This window comes from Camelus bactrianus, chromosome 31 (assembly GCF_048773025.1).
Source record: "Camelus bactrianus isolate YW-2024 breed Bactrian camel chromosome 31, ASM4877302v1, whole genome shotgun sequence".
In the NCBI taxonomy this organism is placed as follows: domain Eukaryota; kingdom Metazoa; phylum Chordata; class Mammalia; order Artiodactyla; family Camelidae; genus Camelus; species Camelus bactrianus.
Genome location: NC_133569.1, coordinates 26,016,164 through 26,040,665, shown reverse-complemented (window position 1 = coordinate 26,040,665; position 24,502 = coordinate 26,016,164). Strand labels below are relative to the sequence as shown.

Below are 24,502 nucleotides of genomic sequence, written 5' to 3'. Positions count from 1 at the left end.
AGCAAAGATGTCCAGCAAAGTTAGCAGGTGAATTATAAATGCTTGTTTAATAGAATTACAGTAAACACAGGGTTTGTCGTTCTTTTTTGAAAGAAGTGAAAGTGTGGGGACCAGATGAACGTTAGATTTAGTGAGATTTAGGGTGTTCATAGCCATTTGGAGGGAAAAAAAGATGAACTTAGTGTTTTGTATATTTATTTGAAAAAACTTTACTAGAATGAAGTGTATGGAAATGAAATGAACATTTAATAGAAATTCATTCTTATTTTTGTGGCACACAGCTGCTACAACTAGAAGTTTAGACTTTGCATGATTTTTATCCATCCTAAAAACAAAGATAAAAATCTTACAGATTACACTATAAAATAGGTAAGTAATATTTTCTTTAGGACTTAACGTTTTTCTCCATTCCGGATACACATTTGAACACTGAAAGAAACCTGTTGTAACATACTAAGGTTCTTTGATAAATGAATCTGAATATTATGCTAGCAAAATTATTACTAATCTTGCAAATGGTGGCTGTGTGATTTAGAATTTATTGTATTTATTAACTAAAATATTTGGAATTCCTTTGTAGAAGAGCCACAGAAATTAAGATTTTTATGTGCCTCTTTTCTCTGATTTTAGTTCCTCTTTTATAAAGGTAATACTGATTTAACTGTTCAATATTTGTCAATAAAATTAACTTGTGACAGTGATGACAGACTGAAGTGTAAGTCATCCTAGAGTTCAGTATTCAAATCCCAGCTCTCATCAGCTCTGTCCCATCCTTCCGTCAGCTGTATAAACACCGGTACATTTTGTGTTTTCTTAAGCCTTGATTTTTCTTACCTAAACAATGGAACTGTTATGGTGTGTACCTGTGCGTGTCAGGTGCTTAGTGAGGTACTGGCACATTATAGCTGCTCTGCAGAAAGCACAGTTCTGGTTGATTATACTGTATATAATGTTTTTTATTTCCTCTCATTAGTTGCCAAAATTACTGCCAGGTTTTTGTTGATCAGTGAACCCCCACCCCCATGTTTCTATTTGAAATAGTAATTTGCACCCCCAAGTTCTGTTTAGGCACGCCATTCCAAATTCAGCACTCCTGTTTTCTTGGTTTAAAGTCATCTTCTTGCTAGGAGAAGAGAGAGAGTTAGAGTGATGGTGTAATATGGTGTCAGTGACTGAAGGAGCTGACCTTCAGATGGTTTTGACCTTCAAAACCAAGAGATGTTGCTGTTCTTAAGGGAGAGGTGGCTAATCCTGGCCTTTGATCTCAGGTTCTCTCATTCAGTATTTCTTCAAGCTTGTGGCATCCGGCTGAAGACAAAGTAGGTCATCTGTAAATTCTAATTGGCCCTTTGCTAGGTATTTAACATGAGACCCTGGGTCGTGTATCGTGCAACACACCCTATTCTAGAGAGACTGTGACCCTTTGATCAGTATTATTTATAAAACTGTCGTAACCATTTTCCTGTTACCATGGACAGAGTCTCTTTTAAACGCCTGTATCAGTAATGAGTGTGCCCATTTACAGATACGGAAAACCCACCTAGAACAGGGGTTTCTTTTCCTCACGCAGCAAGAAGCCCAGGGAGGCATTCCAGAGTGGATGTGGTGGCTTCGCTGTGCCCTTAGTCTGATGCCGTCTCGAAGTCTAAAGCTGGGGTCTTCAGTAGATAGGGCCCCAGGTGTCTCTCTCCCTCTGTGGGCCGTTGGGGGGCTGGACTTACTGCATGAGGGATCCCAGAGTGAGTACCCCAGGAGAAGCAGGCCCAGCGGCATGGTCTCTCCTTTGGGAGCCTTGCAGACACACAGATTCACTTCTGCTGGGTTTTGTTCGTTGAGGCAGTCACAGAGGCCTGCCCAGGTTCAAGGGCGCAGGCATGTACTCTGCTCCACGGGAGGACCGTCAGGGAATTGGTGGCCATGTTTTAAAACCACTGCGGTAGGGGGCTCCCAGTACCTGACACTGTGTTTGTTATAGAGCACGAGTGATGAATAAAAATGTGAATTTTTACATCCCTTTTATATATGTAGTTCAACGTACGAGGGATTTCTACTTTCAAAACAACTTGGGTTTATCTTTATGAATGTGTTGGAGCTCAGTTGGCAGCCGAAGTAGTCGTCTTAATGACACTAGGCGGCAAACCCTTCTGTGTAGGGCAGCTTTTCTCATGTGTTTTTTCTGCAGAGTTAGCCTCCACTTTCACTAGTTTCCCAAAGGTTGCGCTTTTTCTCCTTGTATGACATGCTTGGACTGTACGGATAGGTACAGGGAGTGGTAATAATACTACTCAGATTAATAGCTATTTTTGCTGTATTCGAGTATTTTGAAAACTTTGATTTTATTTTGATCAAATCAATAAAAATTCATAGGTGAAATGTCAAGTAGTGCACTTGACATAAACCAAAAAGTAGGCCTTCCATTCATTCTGATTTTTATCTTCCAGTTTTGTAAATAGCACGAGTCTATAAATTTCTCTTGATCTGACAATTTTATTTTTTATTTTATTTTTGGGGGGGTTCTGTTTTTTGGGGGGGTTCTGCTTTTTGAGTTTTTGAGGGTTCTGATCTGACAGTTTTAGATGTTCTATATTGACATCTGTTGAGGATTTTGGCCTTTTCACATAATATCTTTCTCTCCCATTAGCCTTCTAATGAGGTTTTTGGCTAAAAATGTATTTGTTACTTCTCTTCTGATTGCCGTGTAGATACTGAACTTTTGAGCCAAGTAATGCAGTATGATTGCTTTCTTTGTAGATTGTTTTTCCTGTAATTTAATGATTGCTTTATCTTTTTCTATTTGTTTAAATTTATTTGCAGCTTAAAGTCTCATAACCCCTCCAACAGCTTTATAAAGCTCCTCTCAGTATAATTTCCTGCACAGCAAATGTGATAGGTAGTCCATCTGCCCGTGTTTTTCTTGGAGACTGCTTTCTAGCACCTTCTGTCCTTTTCTGATCTGTTGATTACCCTCTCGACCTGCTGCAACATTGTCATCCTTGGAATTCCGTTTTCCTCGTTTGTGTGTCAGAGTTTTCTTTTTTCCTGGATGCTACGCATTTTCTTTCTTAGTGTGTACTCTTGCTTAGGTGAAGCATGTACAATTTTAGAGGTTTCAGGAGTAGGCAGTGAATGAGTTGATTATTCAAACTGCAGGTGGAATGTATGGTGATCTATTCATATTCTTTTGTGTATGTTTGAAATTGTCTCTAATAACAATTTTTCAAAAATGCACGTAGACAGTGAAGTTTTTTCTTTTGAGACCTCATGTCAACATTGTCTCTGTTCTTCTCCCATGCTCTGTCTTGGGCAGAAGATTCTCGGTTAGAAGTTAACTTTTTCATTCAGAGTTTTCCAGGCATTGCTCCATTCATTGTCTTCCAAGTCCCAGTGTTGCTGTTTGGGGAAGCTGGGTGCCATTTTCATTTCTGAACCTTTGTGTGTGTCCTGTGGTTTTTTCCCCTGTTCTCTAGATATTTTTAGAGTCATCTCTTAGTGTGTTCTGAAACTTTATGCCAGTGTGGGTTGGTTTTAGTCTTTTTCGTTTATCGTTTCAGGCATTTCGGTCCGTAGATTCACCCTTTAACTGGAGACTTCTGTTGCTCCTTTGAGCATCTTCCGTATCTTTTCTCTGGAATACACGCCACTTGGATGTTACGCTTCTTAGGTTGATTTTTTTTTTCTTTAGACCTTCTCCAGTTACTCATGTTCATCTTCTCATTCTTGCCGAGGGAGTTTACTATTTTCCAACCTTTAAAAAATTTTTTTCAGTAAGCATTTTAAATTTCTAGGAGCTCTGTTTTGTTTTCATATTTATTTATTTCTTAGATGCAAGTAGCTTATATGTCTGAGGCTATAAATTGCATCTTTAAAAAACCTTTCTTGACTTAGCTCTTCCTCTTACGTGTGTCTTGGTGTCTTTTGCTTTCAGTCTCTCTTTGTGAATGTTTTCTCTAGAGATGGACTCTTTCATATTTTCTACTTGTACAATGAGAGTGTTCATCACCTCTCAGATTTCCTAATTTCCACCATTACAGTTATGAAGTCCTGCTCCCTTATTGTCTGTTGAAGTGGCCTTCCCCTGAGACCACTGCTGGTCATACAAAGCCAGGCTGATTGAAATTGCTGATCAGCAGGGGGAGTGTCGCCATGACAGCCTCCCAGGGAAATTGCCCAAGAGGGGACGGTGCTCACAGAGGGAGGATGAGCGGGCTGATGGGGCTGGAGGCAGTGAGTGTGGTGTGTAGGGGGACTGGTGAGTGTTTCTAATCCAGGTGAGCTGCTTGTGCAGTCGTTGGTCTTTGACATCTTTGGACCATCTGAGTCCATGCAAAGTTAAGCTGAAAATTGGTTATTTTGGAACATGTGTCTGAACGAGCTTGTTAGAACGGTTTGAGTATATATAGGTTTTCTTGCCTGTCATGGTTTGGTACAGTTTAAATAACTTTTCTGAGTCATAGAACAGTTGATTTTGTAAATTAGGCTCTTTTCTCGCGTCAGCCAACAAATAGATGTAGCTGTAGCTGCTAAGTAAAGGATCTTGTTCTGTTTCCCACTGGAAAATCTGTGATCCACATATGGGTGATGTAACCCACGGTTGATGACAAACTGACATCAGTGCCCAGTGAATATGTACACGCTTGGCTCCTCTTCTGTTACTCAGTTTTCCACTCAGCAGTAGGTACTGGTGACCTGTCCTGAGCAGTACGTAGGGACCTTGCTCGGGACTCTACCACTGAGTGGTGTGGTCCGTTGTGTGGGTGAACCACGTTAGTGTGTTCTTTAGCCGGTGATGTGGATGTTTGAGTTGTTTGCACGCTTCTGCTACTAGAAATAGTAATTGCACTGGATAGGCTCGTCCGTTTGTTCTGCCAGTGTCGCTGGGGCAGATTTCTAGAGGTGGAGTTGAGTCAAATCTTAAAACGTGTATATAATTCTGTATCACCACGGTCCCCTCCAAGGGCTCTGTACCATTTTTCATTCCTGTTAACAAGCAGTATATAAATGTTTCTCACACAGTCTTGCCAGGGTAATATGTTGTCAATTGTGTGGATTTTTGTCCATCTGACAGGTGAGAATGGTATCTCAGTGTCATGTTACGTGTGAAGCTGGATATCTTGTCTTCCTTGTAAAGGCTTCTTTGGCCTTTTCTGTTTTTATCTTTCCCACTTTTCTTCTCTACTTTCAGAAGCTCTTTAATGTCAGAGCTGTGAATGTTTGTGCTAGAAGTAATTTACCTTATACTTTCTGTTGTGTGGAGTCAGCCTGGAGAAAACCTTCCTTGAGTCCCGGGTCTCTTACTTCCATCTGTGGGGCTCAGCCTCCTTCACAGGGGTTGTGCTGGACTTCAGCACATTATTTCTTGGATCCTGTGTGCTTATGGTGTTTTCTCTCAATTTCTGGAGAGTATCCTCCAGTAACTTGAGAGATTTGTGTAAGGGATAAATTTTGTGTCCATATATGAGTGTCTAAGTGCCAGTTGGTAATTTAGCTGGGTGTGGAATTTTTTAAATAGAATTTATTTTTTAAGGAGCAGTTTCAAGTTACAGCAAAAATGAGCAAAGGATATGATTTCTCATATACCCCCTGCCTCTCCCCAGCTTCCCCCACTAGCTCCATCCCACACCAGATGATATGTGTGTTTACAGTCGATGTACCTACGTGGACACATCATCATCATCCAAAATCTAGTTTACCTTAGTGGTCACTCTTGGTGTATATTCTGTGGGTCTCAGCAAATGCATCCCTGTGCAGATCCACCATTACAGTATCATGTGAAATAGTTCCACTGCCCTAAAAATCGCCTGTGCTCCAGCTGTTCATCCCTGTTTCCCCCTTCACCTTTGGTAGTACTGACCTTTTCTCCATGGCTTTGCCTTTCCCAGAACATCATATAGTTGGAATCACAAAATAGCACGTTGTGTTTGCTCACTTGGTATCATTCATCTAAGTTTGCTCCATTTCTTTTCATGGCTTGGTAGCTCTTTTTAAATTTTTTTTTCCTATGCTGAATGTTCTGTTGTGTGGATATAATACAGTTTATTTATCCATTCACCTACTGAAGGACGTCTTGTTGGTTGCTTCCAAGTTTTGGCAATTATGAATAAAGCTGCTATGCACATCCATGTGCAGAATTTTATGTGGGACATAAGTTTTCACCTTTGGGTAAAAGCCAAGGAGCATAATTGCTGGCTCACATGGTGAGAGTATGCTTAGTTTTGTAAGAAACCGCCAAATTTGCATTCCCACCAACAATGAGTGAGAATTGCAGTTGCTCACATTCTCTCCAGCACTTGGTGTTGTCAATGCATACTTCGGATTTTTACCTTTGTAATAGATACGTAGTGGCATCTCATTGTTTTGAGTTTGTATTTCTCTGATGATATTTGATATAGAGGATTTTTTCATATGCTCATTTGCTATCTCTGTAACTTCTTTGGTGAGGTGTCTGTTAAGGTCTTTGGTCTTATTTTTTGAAAGTTGCTTTAATCAGATTGTTTTCTTATTGCTGAGTTTTAAGAGTTCTTTGTATATTATGGGTAACAGTACTTTATCAGATGTCTTTTGCAAATATATTCTTGTCTTTTCATTGTCTTGACAGTGTCTTTCACAGAACAGAAATTTTAAATTTTAATTAAGTCCAATTATCAATTATTTCCTTCATAGATTGTGCCTTTGATGTTGTATCTAAAAACTCAACATAATCAGGGTTATCTGAATTTCCTCCTTCTTTTAGGAGTTTTATAGTTTTTTATTTTACATATAGCCTGTGGTCAGTTTTGATTTCATTTTTGTGAAAGGTGTAAGGTCTGTGTCTAAACTGGTTTTTTTGCACGTGGATGTCCAGTCCCACCATCATTTGTTGAAAAGACCTGTCTTTTCTCCATTGTATTTATTGCCTTTGCTCATTTGTCAGAGATCAGTTTACTGTATTGATGGGGGTCTGTGCGCTGTCTGTTGTGTTCCATTGATCTGTTTGTCCATTCTGTCACCAGTACCACACTGTCTCGGTTAGTGTAGCTCTGTAGCAAGTCTTAAAGTCAGGTGGTGTCAGTCTTCCAACTTTGTCTGTCTTCAGTATCCTGTTTGCTGTTCTGTGTCTTTTGTCTCTCCGTACAAATTTTAGAATCAGTTTGCTGATATCCAGAAAATAACTTGCTGGGATTTTGATTGGAATTGCAAGTTGAGAAGAACTGACATCTTGACAATGTTGAGTCTTCCTTTCTCAGAACATGGAATATCTGTTCGTTTATATGGTTCTTTAATTTCTTTCATCACAGTTTTGTAGTTTGCCTCTAGATGCCTTTTATATGGGCTTTGTGGTGATGTCCCTTCTTTCGTTTTTCATATTATTGATTTGCATCCTCTTTCTTTATCCCAGCTAGAGATTTATCAATTTTGATTTTTTCCAAGAACCAGTTTTTGATTTTGTTGTTTTTTTCTCTCAATTTCCTAATTTAAGTTTTGTTGATTTGTCTTCTAATTTTTATATCTTCCCCTCTGTTACTGTGCATTTAATTTTCTCTTTTTCTAGTTTTGTAAAATGGAAGCCTTGATTTTTGTTTTGTTTTGTTTTAGATCTTTTCTCTCTTCTAGTATTTGCATTCAGTGCTATAAGTTTCCCTTTAAGTTCTGCTTTCTCTGAATCCCACACATTTTGGTAAATTGTATTTTCATTTTCATTTAGTTCAAAATATTTTTTAATTTGCCTTGAAGTTTCTGCTTTGAATCGTATGTTTAGAAGTGTGTTGCTTAATCTCCAAGTATTTGGGGATATTCTAGCTATCTTTCTATTATTGAATCTAGTTTAATTTCATAGTGGTCTGAGAACACTTCTGTTCTTCTAAATTTGTTAAGATGTGTTTTATGGTTGAGAATGTGGTCTATCTTGGGAAGTGCTCCTGAGGAACTCAAGAAGGTGCATTGTGCTGCTGCTGTTGGGTGAAGCAGTCTTTACCCGTATGTTGTATCTAGTTTAATGACGGTGGTACTGGGCTCAACTGTGTTTACACTGATTTTCTGACTGCTGGATCTGTCCGCTTCTCACTGAGGTGTTGAAATGTCTCCAACAATAATAGTCGATTGACCTGTTTCTCCCTGTAGTTTGTATCAGTTTTCAATGTCAGCTAGTTTGATGCTCTGTTTCCAGGTGCATGCACACTAAGGGTTGTTATGTCTTCTTGGAGAACTGACACTTTCATCATTAGACAGTGCCTTTCTTTACCCCTGATTACCTTCCTTGCTTTCATGTCAGCGCTGGCTGAAATTAATATAGCCACTCCTGCTTTCTGTTGATCAGTGTTAGCACGGTATGTCTTTCTCCATCCCTTTATTTTTACTCTAAATGGAACTTTGTTTTTAAAGTGGACTTCTTGTGGACAACATACAGTATGGCCTTGTGTTTTGATTCACTATGGCAGTCTCTTTTTGTTGGGGTACTTAGGTGATTATTGGATTAATACCTGCCATGTTTGTTACTATTTTCTGTCTATTCATTGCCCTTGTTCTTTGTTTCTGTTTTTGTCTTCTGTTTTTTTTTTTTTTTTTTACCTTTTATGGCTTTGAATATTTTGCATGATTGAGTTTCTCCCTTTTCTTAGCATATCAATTATACACACACACACACACACACACATATACACATACATATATATACTTTTTTTTTTGCCCTAAAGTTTGCAATATAAATTTATAACTCATCCAAAACACTTTCAAATAACATGGTAGTGCTTTCATTGGTAGTGAGAATACATTATAACAACAAAGTATTACAATTCCTCCCCTCTAGTCTTTTGTATTATTGCTGTCTTTCACTTATACATAAACTGTAATCATCTTATATATTGTTGCTAATATTATTCTGAACAAAATGTTATCAGTTCAGTTAAAAATAAGAAAAAACAGTTTTATACTGCCTTCACTTACTTCATCTCTAATGTTCTTTATTTTATGTAGATCTGCCTTTCTGACTTACTATCATTTTACTTCTCTTTAAGTAATTTTATTGAACATTTTTGGAGCACAGATATGCTGGCAACAGATTTTCTCAATTTTTGTTTGTTTTGAGCAACTCTATTTCTCCCTTACTTTTGAAGGACGCTTTTTACAAAATACAAAATTCTAGGTTGTTTTATAATTTTTTCTGGACACTTTAAATATTTCTCTCCATTCTCTTTTTGCTCGCACGCTTTCTGAGAAGTAGGGCATAATTCGTAACTTTGCTCCTCCATAGTTAAGGTTTTTGGTTTTTTTGTTTGTTGATTTGTTTGTTTGTTTTTACTCTGGCATCTTCTGAGATTTTTTTCTTTATCTTTGATTGTTCTGCAGTTTGAATATGATAGGCCTATGTAGGTTTTGTTTGTTCGTTGTTTTGGCATTTATCCTGCTTGGTGTTCTCTGAGCTTCCTGTATCTGTGGTTTGGGGTCTGATGTTAATTTGGGGGAATTTGTCAGTCATCACTGCTTTAAATAGTTCTGTTCCTTTCGTATCTCTCTTGACACCCACATTATGCATATGTTAACACCTTTTGTTGTTGTCCCACAGTTTTTAGATACTCTGTTTCATTTTTTTCCTGTCTTTATCTTTTTCTCTTTAGTTTTCAGTTTGGTAATTTCTGTTGACATATCTTCAAGCTCAGAGATTCTTTCCTCAGCCAAGCCTAGTCTACTAATGAGTCTGTTAAAGTAAAGGCATTCTTCATTTCTGTTTTGGTGTTTTTGATCTCTGCCATGTCTTTTTGATTTTTTTATTTTGTTTTCCATTTCTCTGCTTATTACCCATTTGTTCTTGCTTTGTTGTCTACTTTTTTCACTAGAGCCTGTTGGAAGGTGGACATACTGAATAATATCCTCTGTACTTAGAAGGAACTTTGAGACCAAAATGTGAAGCGGGCATAAAGTGCAATTATGAAATTGACTGTAGGTGACTTACATCCAGGCAGGATCAGCCAGACAACTATCCAGAGGCATTCACAGCGGCACTCCATACTGCTGAAAAGGGTACAGGGGGACTTAAAGGGACCAAAGCTAAAAATAGAGTCTGACTACTAAGGGAGAAGCATGTCTGCATCAACGGGACCAGGGTCCCCCCCTCCCCATGTTCTCTCCACCTGCCCCCTCCATAATCTCATGACCATTAACCATGCGTCAGCAAAAGACATGCTTCCAGCCTTCATATCAGATGAAAGCAAGGGTAAAAATTGATAGGAAAGTTATTTGGCTTGGGTGCATTCCTGGTGAGTAGAATACAGCTCAGACAAGCAGAGGAGGGAGAGAGAACTGCGGGTCTAAATGAGCTGACAGCCTGGAGTCAGTGCAGTTCAGCGACGCAGGGCCCTTGGCATGCTGACAGCTCAGTATCACTGCCGTATCCGAGTCCGGTTCTGATACTTGCTCTGTCTCTTCAAACTGTGGTGTTTGCTTTTTAATATGCCTTGACATTTCCTCACGAAAGCCAGACAGGGTATGCTGAAAGGCAGACTTGGTATCCTGGGTAGAAGGAACTCTGGCTGATAACCCCTCAGTGGCGTGGTGGGGTGGTGTGGGAGGGCTGGTACACTGAGTACTTCTGTGATTAGGTCTCAGGCTTAGTGAGTCTCTGCCACTTAGCTGTAACCTTCACACGTGCTCCTCGGGGTCCCTCACCCCTTATGTGGTGCCGGGTGGTTAGGGGGCTGAGCTTTGAAATTCCTGTCACATAAGGGGACAGCTAGAGAGAGCTGGATGGAGTTGGGTCTGTCCCTTCCTGCAGGCCAGTTAGGCCCTGATACAGGAGTTTTTCTTGAGGGCAGGCCTTGTTAGGAACAGAATGCTTCGGTGTATTTCCCTTGTTGGAGGCAAGAGGGAGTTCTCTGATTTTCACATGAGAACCTGATAGGTAGAACTTCCAGAAACATGGAGACCCCCACCCCATGACTGGGTCCCCTCTCACACTTGTCCACACCCGATCCTCTAACATTGATCAGTTACCTTTTAGGTCTTCCTGCCCGTGTGCTGGCTCCCACAGAGGGTTCTGTTGCCCTGAGCTGTGAGTCACTGTATCTGCACGTCTGGTCTCCACTTTTGGGGCAGTGGTTTGCCTGGTCACTTGCCGTCTCTCACCAGTCTGAGTTGTTGATTTTTCAGCTTTTTCAGCTCTTATTAGGACAGAGTGATGACTTCCAGGCTCCTAACATGCTTCCCTGGAAATAGGAAGTTCTCTCTCTACGTTTATTTTAATTTTCAGGTGCTCTTGTTCCCATTTTATGACTGTGATATCTTCCGTTTCCCTGAGGATACCAGTTCTTTGATTTAATCTTTGTAGCTCTTGGTTCATTTCATAAATAGCACTGCTTGTTTCTGTCTTTCTCATACCACTGAGGGTTTGGTTGTTGTTTTCCTTACGTGACTATTTATTGATCATTGTCCATTCATACTTAAGAAGTACTTAAGAACTGTGGATTAATTGCGAATGGCTTACCTGTTCTTGAGTGGCCAGAAAAGATTGTTTCTGCCATGGTACTCATCTAAATGGGAAAGTCAGCTTTGTGGGGAGTGTGGCAATATGTGGGGCCTGATAAGTCTTGTCTAGGATTCAGGGACAGGGGCATGAGTGTTAGGCTGAGAGTACACCAAATGCGAAAGTCAGCTGCCCTTTCCTTGTCTGTTTAGTGCGGAAGGGATCCTGACACTTGGTGTATAGTTCCAGTAGATCTTGATTGGACCCTCTGTTTTCACATCTGCTTTTGCATTTTTAATATCCCCATCCACTGTAAGCCTAGGGATGTTCCAGGGGTGCTTCAGATAGATTTTTCTCCGTCCAGTCTGTGTCTTTATCATTATCTGTGAGCAGCTGCCTACTGAGTTCAGTGTATGCAGACATGCTGGGTGACACTGGAGGAGAATGGCTCTTAGTCAAGGCCATGTCTTGCTGTTTTTAATCTGTGATCTACAGTGGACAATCTTGCATAGACCAATTGACCATGTATCTCCTTTTTCATTTAACTTTTTAGAATTGTAAATATAGCATAGGTACAGAAATTTGTTTTTTAAAAAATGCACATCTTAATGTAAGGACAAGGAGAGAGCACTTTGCAGGTAACCCAGTTCTCCTCCACCCAGGGGAGCACCACTGTTCTGAGTTCATGGTAAAAAGTCCTTTGTTTTGTTTATATTCTGGCTATACTTAGAGTGAATTTTGATTCATATAGTAAGTATTTTTCAGCATTCCGCAGATATTGAGTGATTGTGTTTTCATTTATATTTTATTCAAAATAGTTGAATTTTCATTATGATTTTGTGTTTAAACCATAGATTTTTAGAAGACTGTTAATTTTCAAATACTGGGATGTTTCCAAATATTTTGTTATTTCTAGTTTAATTCTGATTTAGTCAGAAAACATACTTGGTATGATTTCAAGTTATTTTAAGTGTATTGAGAATTTGTATTATGAGTAGCATATGGTGTCTCTGGGTTAACGTCCCATGTGAACTTGGAAAAGATGTATATTTTGTCATGATTGGATTAGTGTTCCATAAACACTGTCTCAACTAAATGTACTTGGCTGTTTGTGATGTTCAGATCTTTTATATCCTTTCTGATACTCCAACCCACTTGTTATATCAACTCCTGGGAGAGAAGAGTTCATATCTCAATGTTATTATGAGCGTGTCAATTTTTCTTGTCAGTTCTGTCAGTTTTGCCATATGTATTTCAGTATTCTAGAATTAGGTTCATACACATTTTAGATTGTTACGGCTTCTTGATTAATTGACCTTTTATCATTTTGTAATGTCCTTTTTGATCTTTGATAACTTTGTACTGAATTTGTCTGGTGTTAATAATTACCTCTTACATTTTTATGTGGTCTCTTAATAGATACAAGAACTATTTAGGGTTAATGTAATTATCTAAAGGTATTTTTGCTCGGTATAGTGTTCTAAATTCACTGGTAGGGTTTTGTTTGGTTTTTGTTCTTTTCAGCAGCAGGTTAAACATTTATTCCGCTGTTTTCTGCCTTACGTTGTTTCTTTTTTTTTTTTTTTTTTAACACCTTCATTGTGTGATTCCTGTATAATACACTACATATATTTGAGAGGAACAACTTGATGAGTTTTGATAAATGTATATACCGATGAAACCACCAGCATAATCAAGATAACTAACATATCCACCACTCCCCAAGAGGTGCAAGTTTCGAATTCCCAATTTATTCCTTCCCACCCTCTTTATCCCCTGGTAACCATAAGTTTGTTCTCTATGTCTATGAGTTTGTTTTGTAGCTAAGTTCATTTGTATCCTTTTTTTTTTTTCTTTTAGATTCCACATACATGTGATAATCATATTTCTTTCTCTCTCTGACTCAGAATGACAGTCTCTGGGTCCATCCATGTTGCTACAAATGGCATTATTTTATTCTTTTTTTTATGGCTGAATAATAGTCCATTGTGTGTATACATATCACATTTTCCTTATCCAATCATCTGTCAGTGGACATTTGGGTTGTTTCTGTGTCTTTGCTGTTATAAATACTGCTGCTGTGAACACTGGGGTACATGTGTCTTTTTGAATTATATTTTCCTCTGGATAAATGCCCAGGAGTGCGATTGCTGAATCATACGGTAAGTCTGTATTTAGTTTTTTGAGGAATCTCCATGCTGTCCTCTGTAGTGGCTGCATCAGTTTGTATTCCCACCAGCAGTGTAGGAGGGATCCTTTCTGTCCACACCCTCTCCAGTGTTTATCGTTTGTGGGCTTGTTAATGATGGTCATTCTGACGGGTGTGAGGTGGTGCCTCATTGTACTTTGATTCTCTAACAATTAGTGATATTGAGCATCTTTTCACATGCTTGTTGGCCATCTGGATGTCTTCTTTAAAGAAATGTCTGTTTAGGTCTTTTGTCCATTTTTTGATTTGTTTGTTTTTTTGATATTAAGCTGTATGAGCTGTTGTATGTTTTGGAAATTAGTCCCTTGTTGGTAGCATTATTTGCAAATATTTTCTCCCATTCTGTAGGTTGTCTTCATTTTGTTGATGATATCCTTAGCTATGCAAAAGCTTTTAAGTTTAATTAGATCCCATTTGTTAATTTTTTGCTTTTATTTCCATTACTCTAGGAGCTGCCTCAAAAAAATACTGCTGTGGTTTATATCAGGACTGTTCTGCCTATGTTTTCCTCCAGGAGTTTTATAGTATGTGGTCTTATATTTAGGTCTTTAGTCCATTTTGAGTTTATTTTTGTATATGGTGTTGGATAATCGTCTAATTTTAGTGTTTACAGGCAGCTGTCCCTTCTTCCCAGCACCACTTGTTGAAGACACTGTCTTTTCTCCATTGTGTGTTCTTGCCTCCTTTGTCATAGGTTAATTGACCATGAGTGTGCAGGTTTATTTCTGGACTTCCTTTCCTTTCCCATTGATCCATGTCTGTGTGTGTGTCAGTACCATACTATTTTGATTACTTCAGTTTTATAGTATAGTGTGAAGTCAGGGAGTGTTATTCCCCCAGCTTTGTTCTCCTTTTTCAAGACTGTTTTGAGTCTATTGGTAGTCTTTTATGTTTCCATACAAATTTTAACATTTTTTTTGTTCCAGCTCTGTGAAAAAGGTCATCGGTAACTTGATAGGGATTGCATTGAATTTGTTTATTGCCTCGAGTAATATGGCCATTTTAACGATACTGATTCTTTCAATCTAAGAACACTATATCTTTTCCATCTGTTTATGTCATTTTCAATTTCTTTCATCAGTGTCGTATACTTTCGGAGTATAGGTCCTTTGCCTCCTTGGGTACTTTTATTTCTAGGTATTTTATTCTTTTTGGTGTGATGATAAATGGTATTGTTTCCTTATTTTCTTTTTCTGCTATTGTTAGTGTATAGAAATGCAACTCATTTCTGTATATTAGTTTTGTATCCTGCAACTTTACCAAATTCATTGATGAGCTCTAGTGGTTTTCTGGTTATTTCTCTAGGGTTTACTATGGATAGTATCCGTTTTATCTATGAACAGTGACAGTTTTTCTCGGTCGTTCCTGATTTGGATTCCCTTTGTTTCTTTTTCTTCTCTGATGGCTATGGCTAGGACTTCCAAAATTCTGTTGAATAAAAGTGGCAAGAGAGGGCATCCTTGTCTTGTTCCTGATCTTAGAGGAAATGCTTTCAGCTATTCTCCATTAAGTATGATGTTAGCTGTGGGTTTGTCATATATGGCCTTTATTATGTTGAGGTGTGTTCCGTCTGTGCCCACTTTCTGGAGAGTTTTTATCATAAATGGATGTTGTGTTTTATCAAAAGCTTTTTCTGCATCTATTGAGATAATCATATAGTTTTTATTCTTCAATTTGTTAATGTGGTATATATTACATTGGTTTGCAGATACTGAAAATTCCTTCCAGTTTTGGGATAAATCGCACTTGGTGATTTGTATGATCCTTTTAATGGATTGTTGGAGTTGATTTGCTAGTATTTTCTTGAGGATTTTTGCATCTATATTCATAAGTGATACTGGCCTGTAATTTTCTCTTTTTTTGTGATATCCTTTTCTGGTTTTGGTATCAGGGTGATGGTGACCTCATAGAATGAGTTTGGAAATGTTCCTTCCTCTGCAATTTTTTGGAATAGTTTTGGAAGGATAGGCGTTAACTCTTCTCTAAATGTTTGGTAGAACTCGCCTGTGAAGCCATCTGGTTCTGGACTTCTGTTTGTTGGGAGTTTTTAAATTACTGATTCAATTTCAGTACTAGCAGTTGGTATATTCATATTTTCTATTGTTTCTTCCCAATTCAGTCTTGGCAGATTGTAACTTTCTAAGAAATTGTCCATTTCTTCTAGTTTGTCCTTTTTGTTGGCGTATAGTTGCTCATAGTAGCCTCTTACGGCCCCTTGTATTTCTGTGGTGTCGGTTGTGACTTCTTTTTCATTTATGATTTTATTAATTTGGGCCCTCTGTTTCTTGATGATTCTGACTAAAGGTTTATCAATTTTGTTTATCTTTTCAAAAGAATCAGCTTTTCGTTTCATTGATTTTTTTGTTTTTTTAGCCTCTTTCATTTATTTCTGCTGTGATCTTTATGATTTCTTTTCTTCTACTAACTTTGTGTTTTGTTTGTTCTTCTTTCTCTAGCTGCTTTAGGTGTAAGATTAGGTGGTTTATTTTAGATTTTTTGTTTCCAAGATAGTCTTGTGTTGCTATGCACTTCCCTCTTAGAACTGCTTTTGCTGCGTCCCAGAGGTTTCGTGTCGTGTGTTCATTTTCACTTGTCTCAAGGTATTTTTTGATTTCTTCCGTGATCCACTGGTCCTTTAGTAGCCTATTGTTTAGCCTCCACGTGTTTGCAGTTTCTGCAGTTTTTTTCTTGTAGTTGATTTCTAACCTCATAGCATTGCGGTCAGAAGAGATGCTTGGTATGGTTTCAATTTTCTTTTTCTTTTTCTCTTTTCTTTTTCATTTTTCAGTTTTATGAGGTAGAATTGTTACAGTTTGACTGCACATATACAATATATTGTATGTAAATACATATACACAATATGCTGCACATACTTTTTTAAATTTACGTGTATGTACTGTTCATTGTTTCTAAGAACATTTAGAGCTTTAGCTTTTTAAATTTACATAGTTATCAAAGGAATAAAGCCAACCACAAAATAAGAATTAATTCAAAAAGATACATACACCCCCCCTATTAACAGCAACATTGCTTATAATTGTCCAGATATGGAAGCATCCCAAGTGCATATCAATAGATGAATGGATACAGAAGATGCAGCATACATATGTAATGGAATACAGCTCACCCATAAGAAACAAGGATGTTTTGCCATTTGTGGCTCTTCATTCACTTTTTTTCCCCCACTTCAAAAACCAGAATTTTATAACTGGCATAAACATTTCCATTGTTCAAAAACAGCAAAATACCTAGAAATAAACTTAACCAAGGAGATTAACCTATACTCTGAAAACTGTAAAGAACTGATGAAGAAAATTGAAGATGATACAAAGAAATGGAAAGATATCTTGTGCCCTTGGATTGGAAGAATCAACATTATCAAAATGGCCGCACTTCCCAAAGCATCTACAGATCCAATGCAGCCCCTGCCAAGGTACTCACAACATTCTTCACAGAACTAGAACCAACAATTCCAAAATTTACATGGAACCATAAAAGACCCCGAACTGCCAAAGCACTCTTTTGTAGGTCTTGTTTTGTTTGTTTGTTTTGTTTTTTGCTTTTGCCTCTTTCTGTTCTCTTTTCTTCTGGTTTGGTGACTAGAGAGGTTCCTTTAGCGTCTGTTGTAAAGCTGGCTTGGTGGTGCTGAGGTCTTGTAGCTTTTGTTTATCTGTGAAGTGTTGGTGTCTCCCTCAGGTCTGAACGAGAGCCCTGCTGGGCGGAGGGTTCTGGACTGCAGGTTCTTCCCTTTGATCACTGTGTGTACCGAGCCGCTCCCTTCTGGCCTGCAGAGTTTCTGCTGAAAAATCAGCTGATAGCCGTATGGGAGCTCCCTTACATGCTGTTTGTTGCTTTTCTCTTGCTGATTTTAGTATTTTCTCCATGTTCTTAGTTTCTGTCAGTTTGATGGCTGTGAGCCTCGGTGTGTCCCTCTTTGGGCTGATCCTGGGTGGAGCTCTCTGTGCTTCCTGGACTTGGGTGACTGTTCCTTTCCCGAGTTGGGGAAGTTTTCCAGTTATTGTCTCTCCAGAACTTTTCTCAGGTCCTTTTTGTCTTCTCTTTCTGGGACCCCTATAGTGTATTAGTGCGTTCATGTCCCAGAGTGCTCTGAAACTGTCGTCATTTCGTTTCATTCTTTTCTTCTTTTCTCTGGTCTGCTGTAGTGATTTCCGCTAATCTGTCTTCCAGCTCACTGATCCGTTCTCCTGCCTCGTTTAGTCCATTCTTGGCTCTCTCTAGTGTGTCATACATTTCAGTAAAGGTATTCTTCACCTCTGGGCGTTTTTTATATTTCCCAACTCTCTGCTAGAAACTTTGCTCTGTGCGTCTGTACTCCTCGAGTTCTCTGAACATCTTCGTCATCATTGCTCTAAACTCTTTCTCAGATAAACTGCCTATCTCCTCATCACTTATTTCTTCTTCTGGGATTATATCTTGTGCCTTGGCCTGGAAGATATTCCTTTGCAATCTCATGTTGTCTAGTTTTTTATATGTAGTTTTGTGTGGCTTAGTTATGTTTCTCAAACTTGGAGAGGTAGCCTTCTGTGGGAGACGTCCTGTTAGTCCCAGCAGTGCACTCCTCTTTTGTCACCTAAGGGCCAGGGCCCAGCTAGCCCATGGCAGAATCTGGCCTGCGTTTGCTGATTCCTTCCACAGGCTTTCGGATTGTTGTTTTCTGGTATCTGCCCCCTGGTGGATGAGGCTGGACTAGAGGCTTTTGCAGGTTTCCTGGCAGGAGGCCTTGGTGCCTGCCCACTGCTGGGTGGAGCTTGGTCCTGGCCCTCTGGTGGCTGGGGCGTGCCCAGAGGCAGCTGTGAACTTTGCTGTTGGGTGAGGCAGAGATCCTACCCAGTTTGTTGTTTGGCCTGAGGTTTCCCAGCACTTAAGCCTACAGGCTGCTGGGTGGGGCTAGCTCTTGGTGCTGATGATCCAAGCAAGATGCCAGCCTCCAGGAAAGCTCATGTAGATGAACACTCCCGAACATCCACCAGCTTTTATGTCCCTAGGGTGAGCCACAGGGAGGTAAGGAGCCGCCCCCTCCCTCCCCAGGGGCAGGCTCGGAAACCAGCAGGCAGGTCTGGCCTAGGCTCCTTTGAAGCCACTGCCTCTGCCCTTGGACCTGGATTCCCTGTGTGCTGTGCTTCCCAAGAGGATGAAGTCTCTGTTTCCGCCGTCTGTGGGCTCCTGGAGTTAAGCCCCACTGGCCTTCAGGACCAGATGTTCTGGGGTCTCTTCCTCCTCCCAGTGCCGGGACCCCGGGCTGGGGAGCCTCGCGTGGGGCTCACAGCTCTCCCCCCTGTGGGGGTCCTCTGCCACTTCATTGTTCTTCTAGCGTGAGGGTCGCCCTCCCGGGGGCCTGGGTCCCGAATACATCGTGAGCACATCCCTTCTGCCGTCCTGCGGAGGCTCTGTTCCCAGTTGAAGAAGGGCTTTTTCTCTAGGTTCTAGTGGTTTTTTCCCGATGATCGTTTAGCAGTGACTTGTGGTTCTGTTGCCGTCGCGAGGAGCGGCGAGCTTGTGGTCCTGCCACTCGACCGTCTTGACCAGCTCGCCTGGCTTACATCCTTTCTGACAGTCAATCTAGAGCCAGTGTTTTCTTTGTTTTCTAACTTTGATGTGTCTTCTATTCTTTGCCTGCTTAAAAAATGCTTTCTTTGTCACTGGTTTTCAGAAATTTGGAGTATGCCTTGGCGTGATCTTTTCCTTTGTTTTGTATCTTTGGCTCCTGTGAGGTTACTGGCTCTGTGTCTGTGTACTTGTCAGATCTGGAAAACTTCCTGCCGTAATTTTTGTCAGACCTTTTTCTTTCTTCACCCCCTGTCCTCTCTTTCGTGGAGTCCATTTTCTTTATGTTAGGCCGGTTGATAGGTGTCCCGCAGGTCGCTGAGGCTGGCCGTTACCCCAGGTTTTTCCTGTGTGTTCCATTTTGGATATGTTGTTTTGTAATGTCCCACGTTTACTGACCTTTCAATCTGTGGGGTCTGATCTGCTGTTAATCACGCCCAGCGCCTTTTTATTTTTCCATCTTGGATCATGTATTCTTCAGCAGTTTTCTTTCTTTCTTTTTTTTCCCTTTCATTTTCCTGTTTTGAGTGTTTGTGTCTTCTTTTAAGTATTTGAGTGTATTCGTTACGGTGGTTTTGACATTTTTGCCTGTAATTACATCACTTTGGATAACCCACTTGGTCTGCCGCTTTTCCGTAGGTCTCCTCATTTTAGTTGGGGCACTGGACATTTGGGATGTGGTGTGGAGCGTCTTAGTGAATATTGGAGTTTGTTTTGGCAAGCAGGTGCCAGGATGGGTCTGTAGCAGCTTTTACACTCAGGGCTACTTCAGCCTCCTTGCTAGGGGGTCATCTTTTTATGGTCTTTACTGATTGCCCCATATGTTCAAGGAGGTAGCTAGATGGACTTTGAACTGTCTTGCCTTTGCAGTTTAGTATCCTGCCAGAGACGTAGGACCTGCCACCCCACCCCTTCCAGGTGTTTGGAGCCCCTCTGAGGTCTTCCTTTCCAGCACTCAGTTCCATGACTCCCAATTACCTCACCCTCCCCAGCGCCAGTCTGACTCTCTGTGTAGCAGAACCACAGTGTTTCTGGCTTCTCCGTGTACTGCCGTCCACAGGTTGTCCTTGGGTTGCACTCGGGTGGTTCAGGGCCCCTGCAGGGGCTTTCTGCTCCCGGGTCCCACAGCCCGGAGCTGCTGTTGTCCTGATTTCTGATTTCTGGGTCCGGATTGTTGATACCTTTTGTCCTGTGTCCTGATCGCCTGCAGCCGGAGACAAGTGCTGTACCTCTCAGTGCTTTGGCGTGAGGATTGTCGCGCTCATTGTTGTAGTTTCTGTCCACGCGACTCTGAGTTTGCTCTGGGGCTGGTGTGGGGAGGTGAGCTGCTTGCTCTTCCCAGAGCGCCTGGTGTCTCCTTTCTAACAGTTAAGTAAACACGTGGTTTTCTTACGTGTTGGCTGTGTGTGGGTTTGGTTTTTTTGTTTTAATTTCATGATTTATATAGCAGTTTTTCACAAGTTAACGTTTTTCTGAACTTGAACTACTTTTTAATCCAGTTTTCATTGACTTGTACTCCCCTCTTTTTCAGGCCATGCTGGTGTGTCTGCAAGCATGATGAAGAAACGGACATCCCACAAGTAAGCAGCTCTGAAACGGGCCTTGGTCAGACAGCAGGTTGTGGCCTTGGGTTATGTGGGACACGAGGCCTTCCGTGGGAGGCCCTCTCGCCCCACGAGGGGGCAGCTGGCCTCACGTCCATGCAGCCTGACTGCGCACTGAGAGTGGTGTGTGACTTGATCCCTGTCCGTCTCCTTCTCCCTGGCCTCTGCTAAGTGTGCCTGTGTCTGTCCTTCAGCTTTTAAAAGCCTCTGGCCCTTGGTTTCCCCTCCAGCTTTATGGGACGTAGGCAGATGGACGCGCAGGTGTGGTAGGGGGGCTGGTGTGTGGTGAGCGCCTCCTGCCGCTCTCCCGGGAAGGGCTGCTTGCTCTCGGCATGCAGGTTCCTCTCCAGGTCTTGGATCCACTCTTGGGCCAGGAGTTCCTTTTGGACAGAAACCATAGCTCCTGCTTGGGGGCCTGACTAGCAGACTGCCAGGGACACTCACTTCTTTATAAGATTTTCAAATGAATGAGGAGCTTGTAATTTAGAGAAAGCTTATGTATGTTGAAAGATAATTTTAAGTAACAGTGTTATAAGTCCTAAATTCTATAGGTGCTAGAGTACAGGAGCAGCCTTCTTCTTCCTTGAAATCTTGTTTTGTGTATAGCGTTATGTCCAAAAAGAAAACTGAGATGCTACCTTAAACGCAGTGCCCACTGTGTTACGTTTAATAGATCTTCCAAGTACCCGCCAGTGCTGGTGGCAGCTACCGCACCATGGAAACCTCTCGAACAAGCCAGTTCTGATGACGAGCTTTGATCACAGATTGTTAAACGTGGAAGAGACCTTCCTTGACCCCGGCACCCCCTGTGGCCCTCATTGTAGCAGTTACTCCAAATCACTCATCTTGAAAGGCTTGTGCCTCTTGTCACCGCCCTGTAGTGGTCAGAGAGAGAGAGCCCTCTGGGCTGTTGTGGAAAGCCAGGATGCATAAGCGTGCTCATCAGTAATTGTTGGTGACTAAACCAAACATGCCTCCACTGAAGTGAATACTTGGATACTTAAAATGTAAATATTTGTGATACTCAGTTTTTAAAAAATCACTTGGAAAGTAAAAACGTGAGGATAATGCAGATGTGCTCTTGTGTCCCTGAGGTTTGATAAAGTGCTGCTCAGATTCATTCATTGGCCCATCAGCTTCACAGTTCTGCCATGCCCAGTGACCTGGTAATTTACGTAATATGCCTCTGCTCATTAACATACTATTACCATAACTGGTAAACCATCTTTGGGCACGAATAGAAGGTAATGAAAAAACTTAAATACAGTGGGGAATAAAAGCAAATTACACACTAACTTTGTAGTATCAGAACCATTCTTCTTTTTTCCCTGAAGCACAAGAAATAAACACCTACCTGTTCAGTTTTTGGAGTTCTTATGTGCACCCGCTGTAAAGGGATTTCTCATCCTGTGTGTCCCATGACGCGGGAACTGGGTCCCGTGCTTTAATAGGAGGTGTGCTTGGCTCGCTTGAAGAGCAGTAGCCGTCTTGAGCAGAGCAAAGGGGAGAAGTTGAAATGAAGTTACCAATCATATTTTTCTAGTTTTTCTGAACTCAGTGCATCTTTGAAGGTGGGTGGGATGGAGAAAACTGAGACAGAAGTCTCTGCGTTTCACAAATGATGGCTGTCGAGGTCGTCTCTGGGGGGTTCGGCGGAGAGGTGTCTGGGGGAGGCTGGCTGTGGAGGGGGGCGGGCAGCCCCCAGGCTGTAGGGCTTCACCAGGTTTCTTCGTCTCCCTGGTGCTCGGTTTAACTCACGCCTCCAGTCACAGCATTGGACTAGAACAGTGAGGTTTCAGTGTTTTCAGTGTAGAATCCTTTCTACGAATGGAAGGGTTACAGAAGGCGGGCATAGGGAGGCGGAGCTGGAGACCCCCTTCCTCGCCGGCGTCCACGTGGCTCTCCGGGGAGTGAGGTGCTCGGACTCCTCTCGCTTCCCGTGTTGGTACGAGGAGACTGAGCAAGAATAACTCCACGTGCGGAGCCTCTGCTTGCTGGAGTCACAGGAACGCCCAGAAGACAAGGGCTGTTGGAGCCGTCGTCCCGAGAGCAGCCCCTCCTGCCCCACAGGTGCTCAGGGACTCGGGTAGTTGGGTCTGGAGCGCTTGGAGCAGTGCCTGCACACTCAGAACCGGTAACGTGGCTGGGTCTCGTTCCTGTTTTTAAAGTAGGGGCGAACTTCTGTGCTTCCTGTGGCCAGGCTCCCTGGCGCATTCTGGGACAAGCTGGTGGACGAGCCTTTCCTGGCTTCCCAGCAGGCGGTTTGGGAAATGCGTGTGCGCTCAGAGTACATCTTGAAGGGAAGTGTGTTTGGGGGCATCTGAGGTGAATTTAGCCGTAGTGATTTTTGGTTTCAGTTTTCAAATGTAAATCCAGCTCTTCCTCCGTGGACAGATTTACACTTGAGGGTACCGCTGGAAGGTGTGACTGGGCTTCGCTGGGTATTTCCCACTAAACGTTCTTTTAGAAAATGGATCAGGAACGATTAAACACTGAATTGTATTTCCAGGGCTGTTTTCCTTCTCATTTTGTAAAACACAAATACTAGTCACTCACCAAGACGGTCACTTCACTTCTTTTCTTGTCCCTGGTGTGGTCTCAGTCAGTATTCCTGGCATCCTTGTCCAGTCGGGACCATGAACCCCTCTGCACAGGGAGGCTGAGTACTTTGTCTGAGGTCATGCGTCTGAGAAGTGACTAAGCTAGGATTCAGAAACAGGACAGTCCGATTCTAGAACCGTATTAACTGCTACATCATGTTTCCTAAACTGCCTGTTTTGTTGTCTCATGTCTGAAAAATGTGTCATTTCAGTCATAAACACACAGACTAGATGACAATTAGAGCAAGCATCTGAGTGAACCACGGTATTGACAGCCTGAAACTGGTCAGGTGTTCGGGACCTTGCAGTCGCTTGGCCAGTGCCTCTACTCTTCTCACCAGTGGCAGTGGCTAGCGCTCTGGAAGAGCCTTGAAGCGTCTGGATGTTTGCCGTGGACACCCCTGGTCTCTGCGGGGCGCGCAGTGTGTAGAGAGAATGATGAAAGAAGCCATAGTGATGTGGATGGAAGACTTGACTTTCTCCATCCTGTTTTTCCGTTGTCAGTTTAAGCTGGGATTGACCGCATCAGCTGCAGAACTGTTCCCAAGCAGCAGGGACCAGAGCGGCAGTTTTTTCCTCTCTGCTTGCTGATACACACCTTGCGAAAAAGACCGTTATTTTGACTTAATAAATTCTTTTGAAATCTGCTGGAGCACCGAGTAAGGGAACTGCTGTTGTATCACAGTCCTAAATGGACCAAGGAAACGGTGTCAGTAATTAATTCATACACCAGACTGCATAGTGTGTGACAGGCCTTTACTGTTCATAGTTGAAAGTTTAACTTAAGTATGGTGCCTTTAAAAACGGGCTGTCAAAATATGGTGCTTCTACACTGATGAGGAGTAGTGGCAGTTTGTCATTAAGACAGTCTAGATAAAAAATAAAAGGTCTTTCAGTACAAATTCTTGTTCTAAATTGAAATAGATTGATTTACAATATTATGTAAGTTTTAAATGTACAACATAGTGATTCACAATTTTTAAAGATTTTTATTGCATTCCCCTTATAATTATTATAAAATGTTAGTGACATTCCCTGTGCTGCACAGTGTATCTTTGTGGTTTATTTTATACAGTCATTTGTGCCTCTTAAT

The 24,502-nt window shown here is 41.3% G+C and overlaps 1 protein-coding gene across 4 annotated transcripts in view; it reads left to right on the top strand.

Annotated features, from left to right (window-relative positions):
• The window catches only part of SPIN1 (spindlin 1), a 68,864-nt gene that overhangs the window by 20,607 nt on the left and 23,755 nt on the right, over positions 1 to 24,502 (top strand). For all 4 annotated transcript variants that reach the window (XM_074355679.1, XM_074355677.1, XM_074355676.1 and 1 more), the window contains one exon: positions 20,737 to 20,785. In XM_074355679.1, the coding sequence (XP_074211780.1) occupies positions 20,737 to 20,785 (49 nt within the window). The remainder of the gene's footprint in view (positions 1 to 20,736; positions 20,786 to 24,502) is intronic.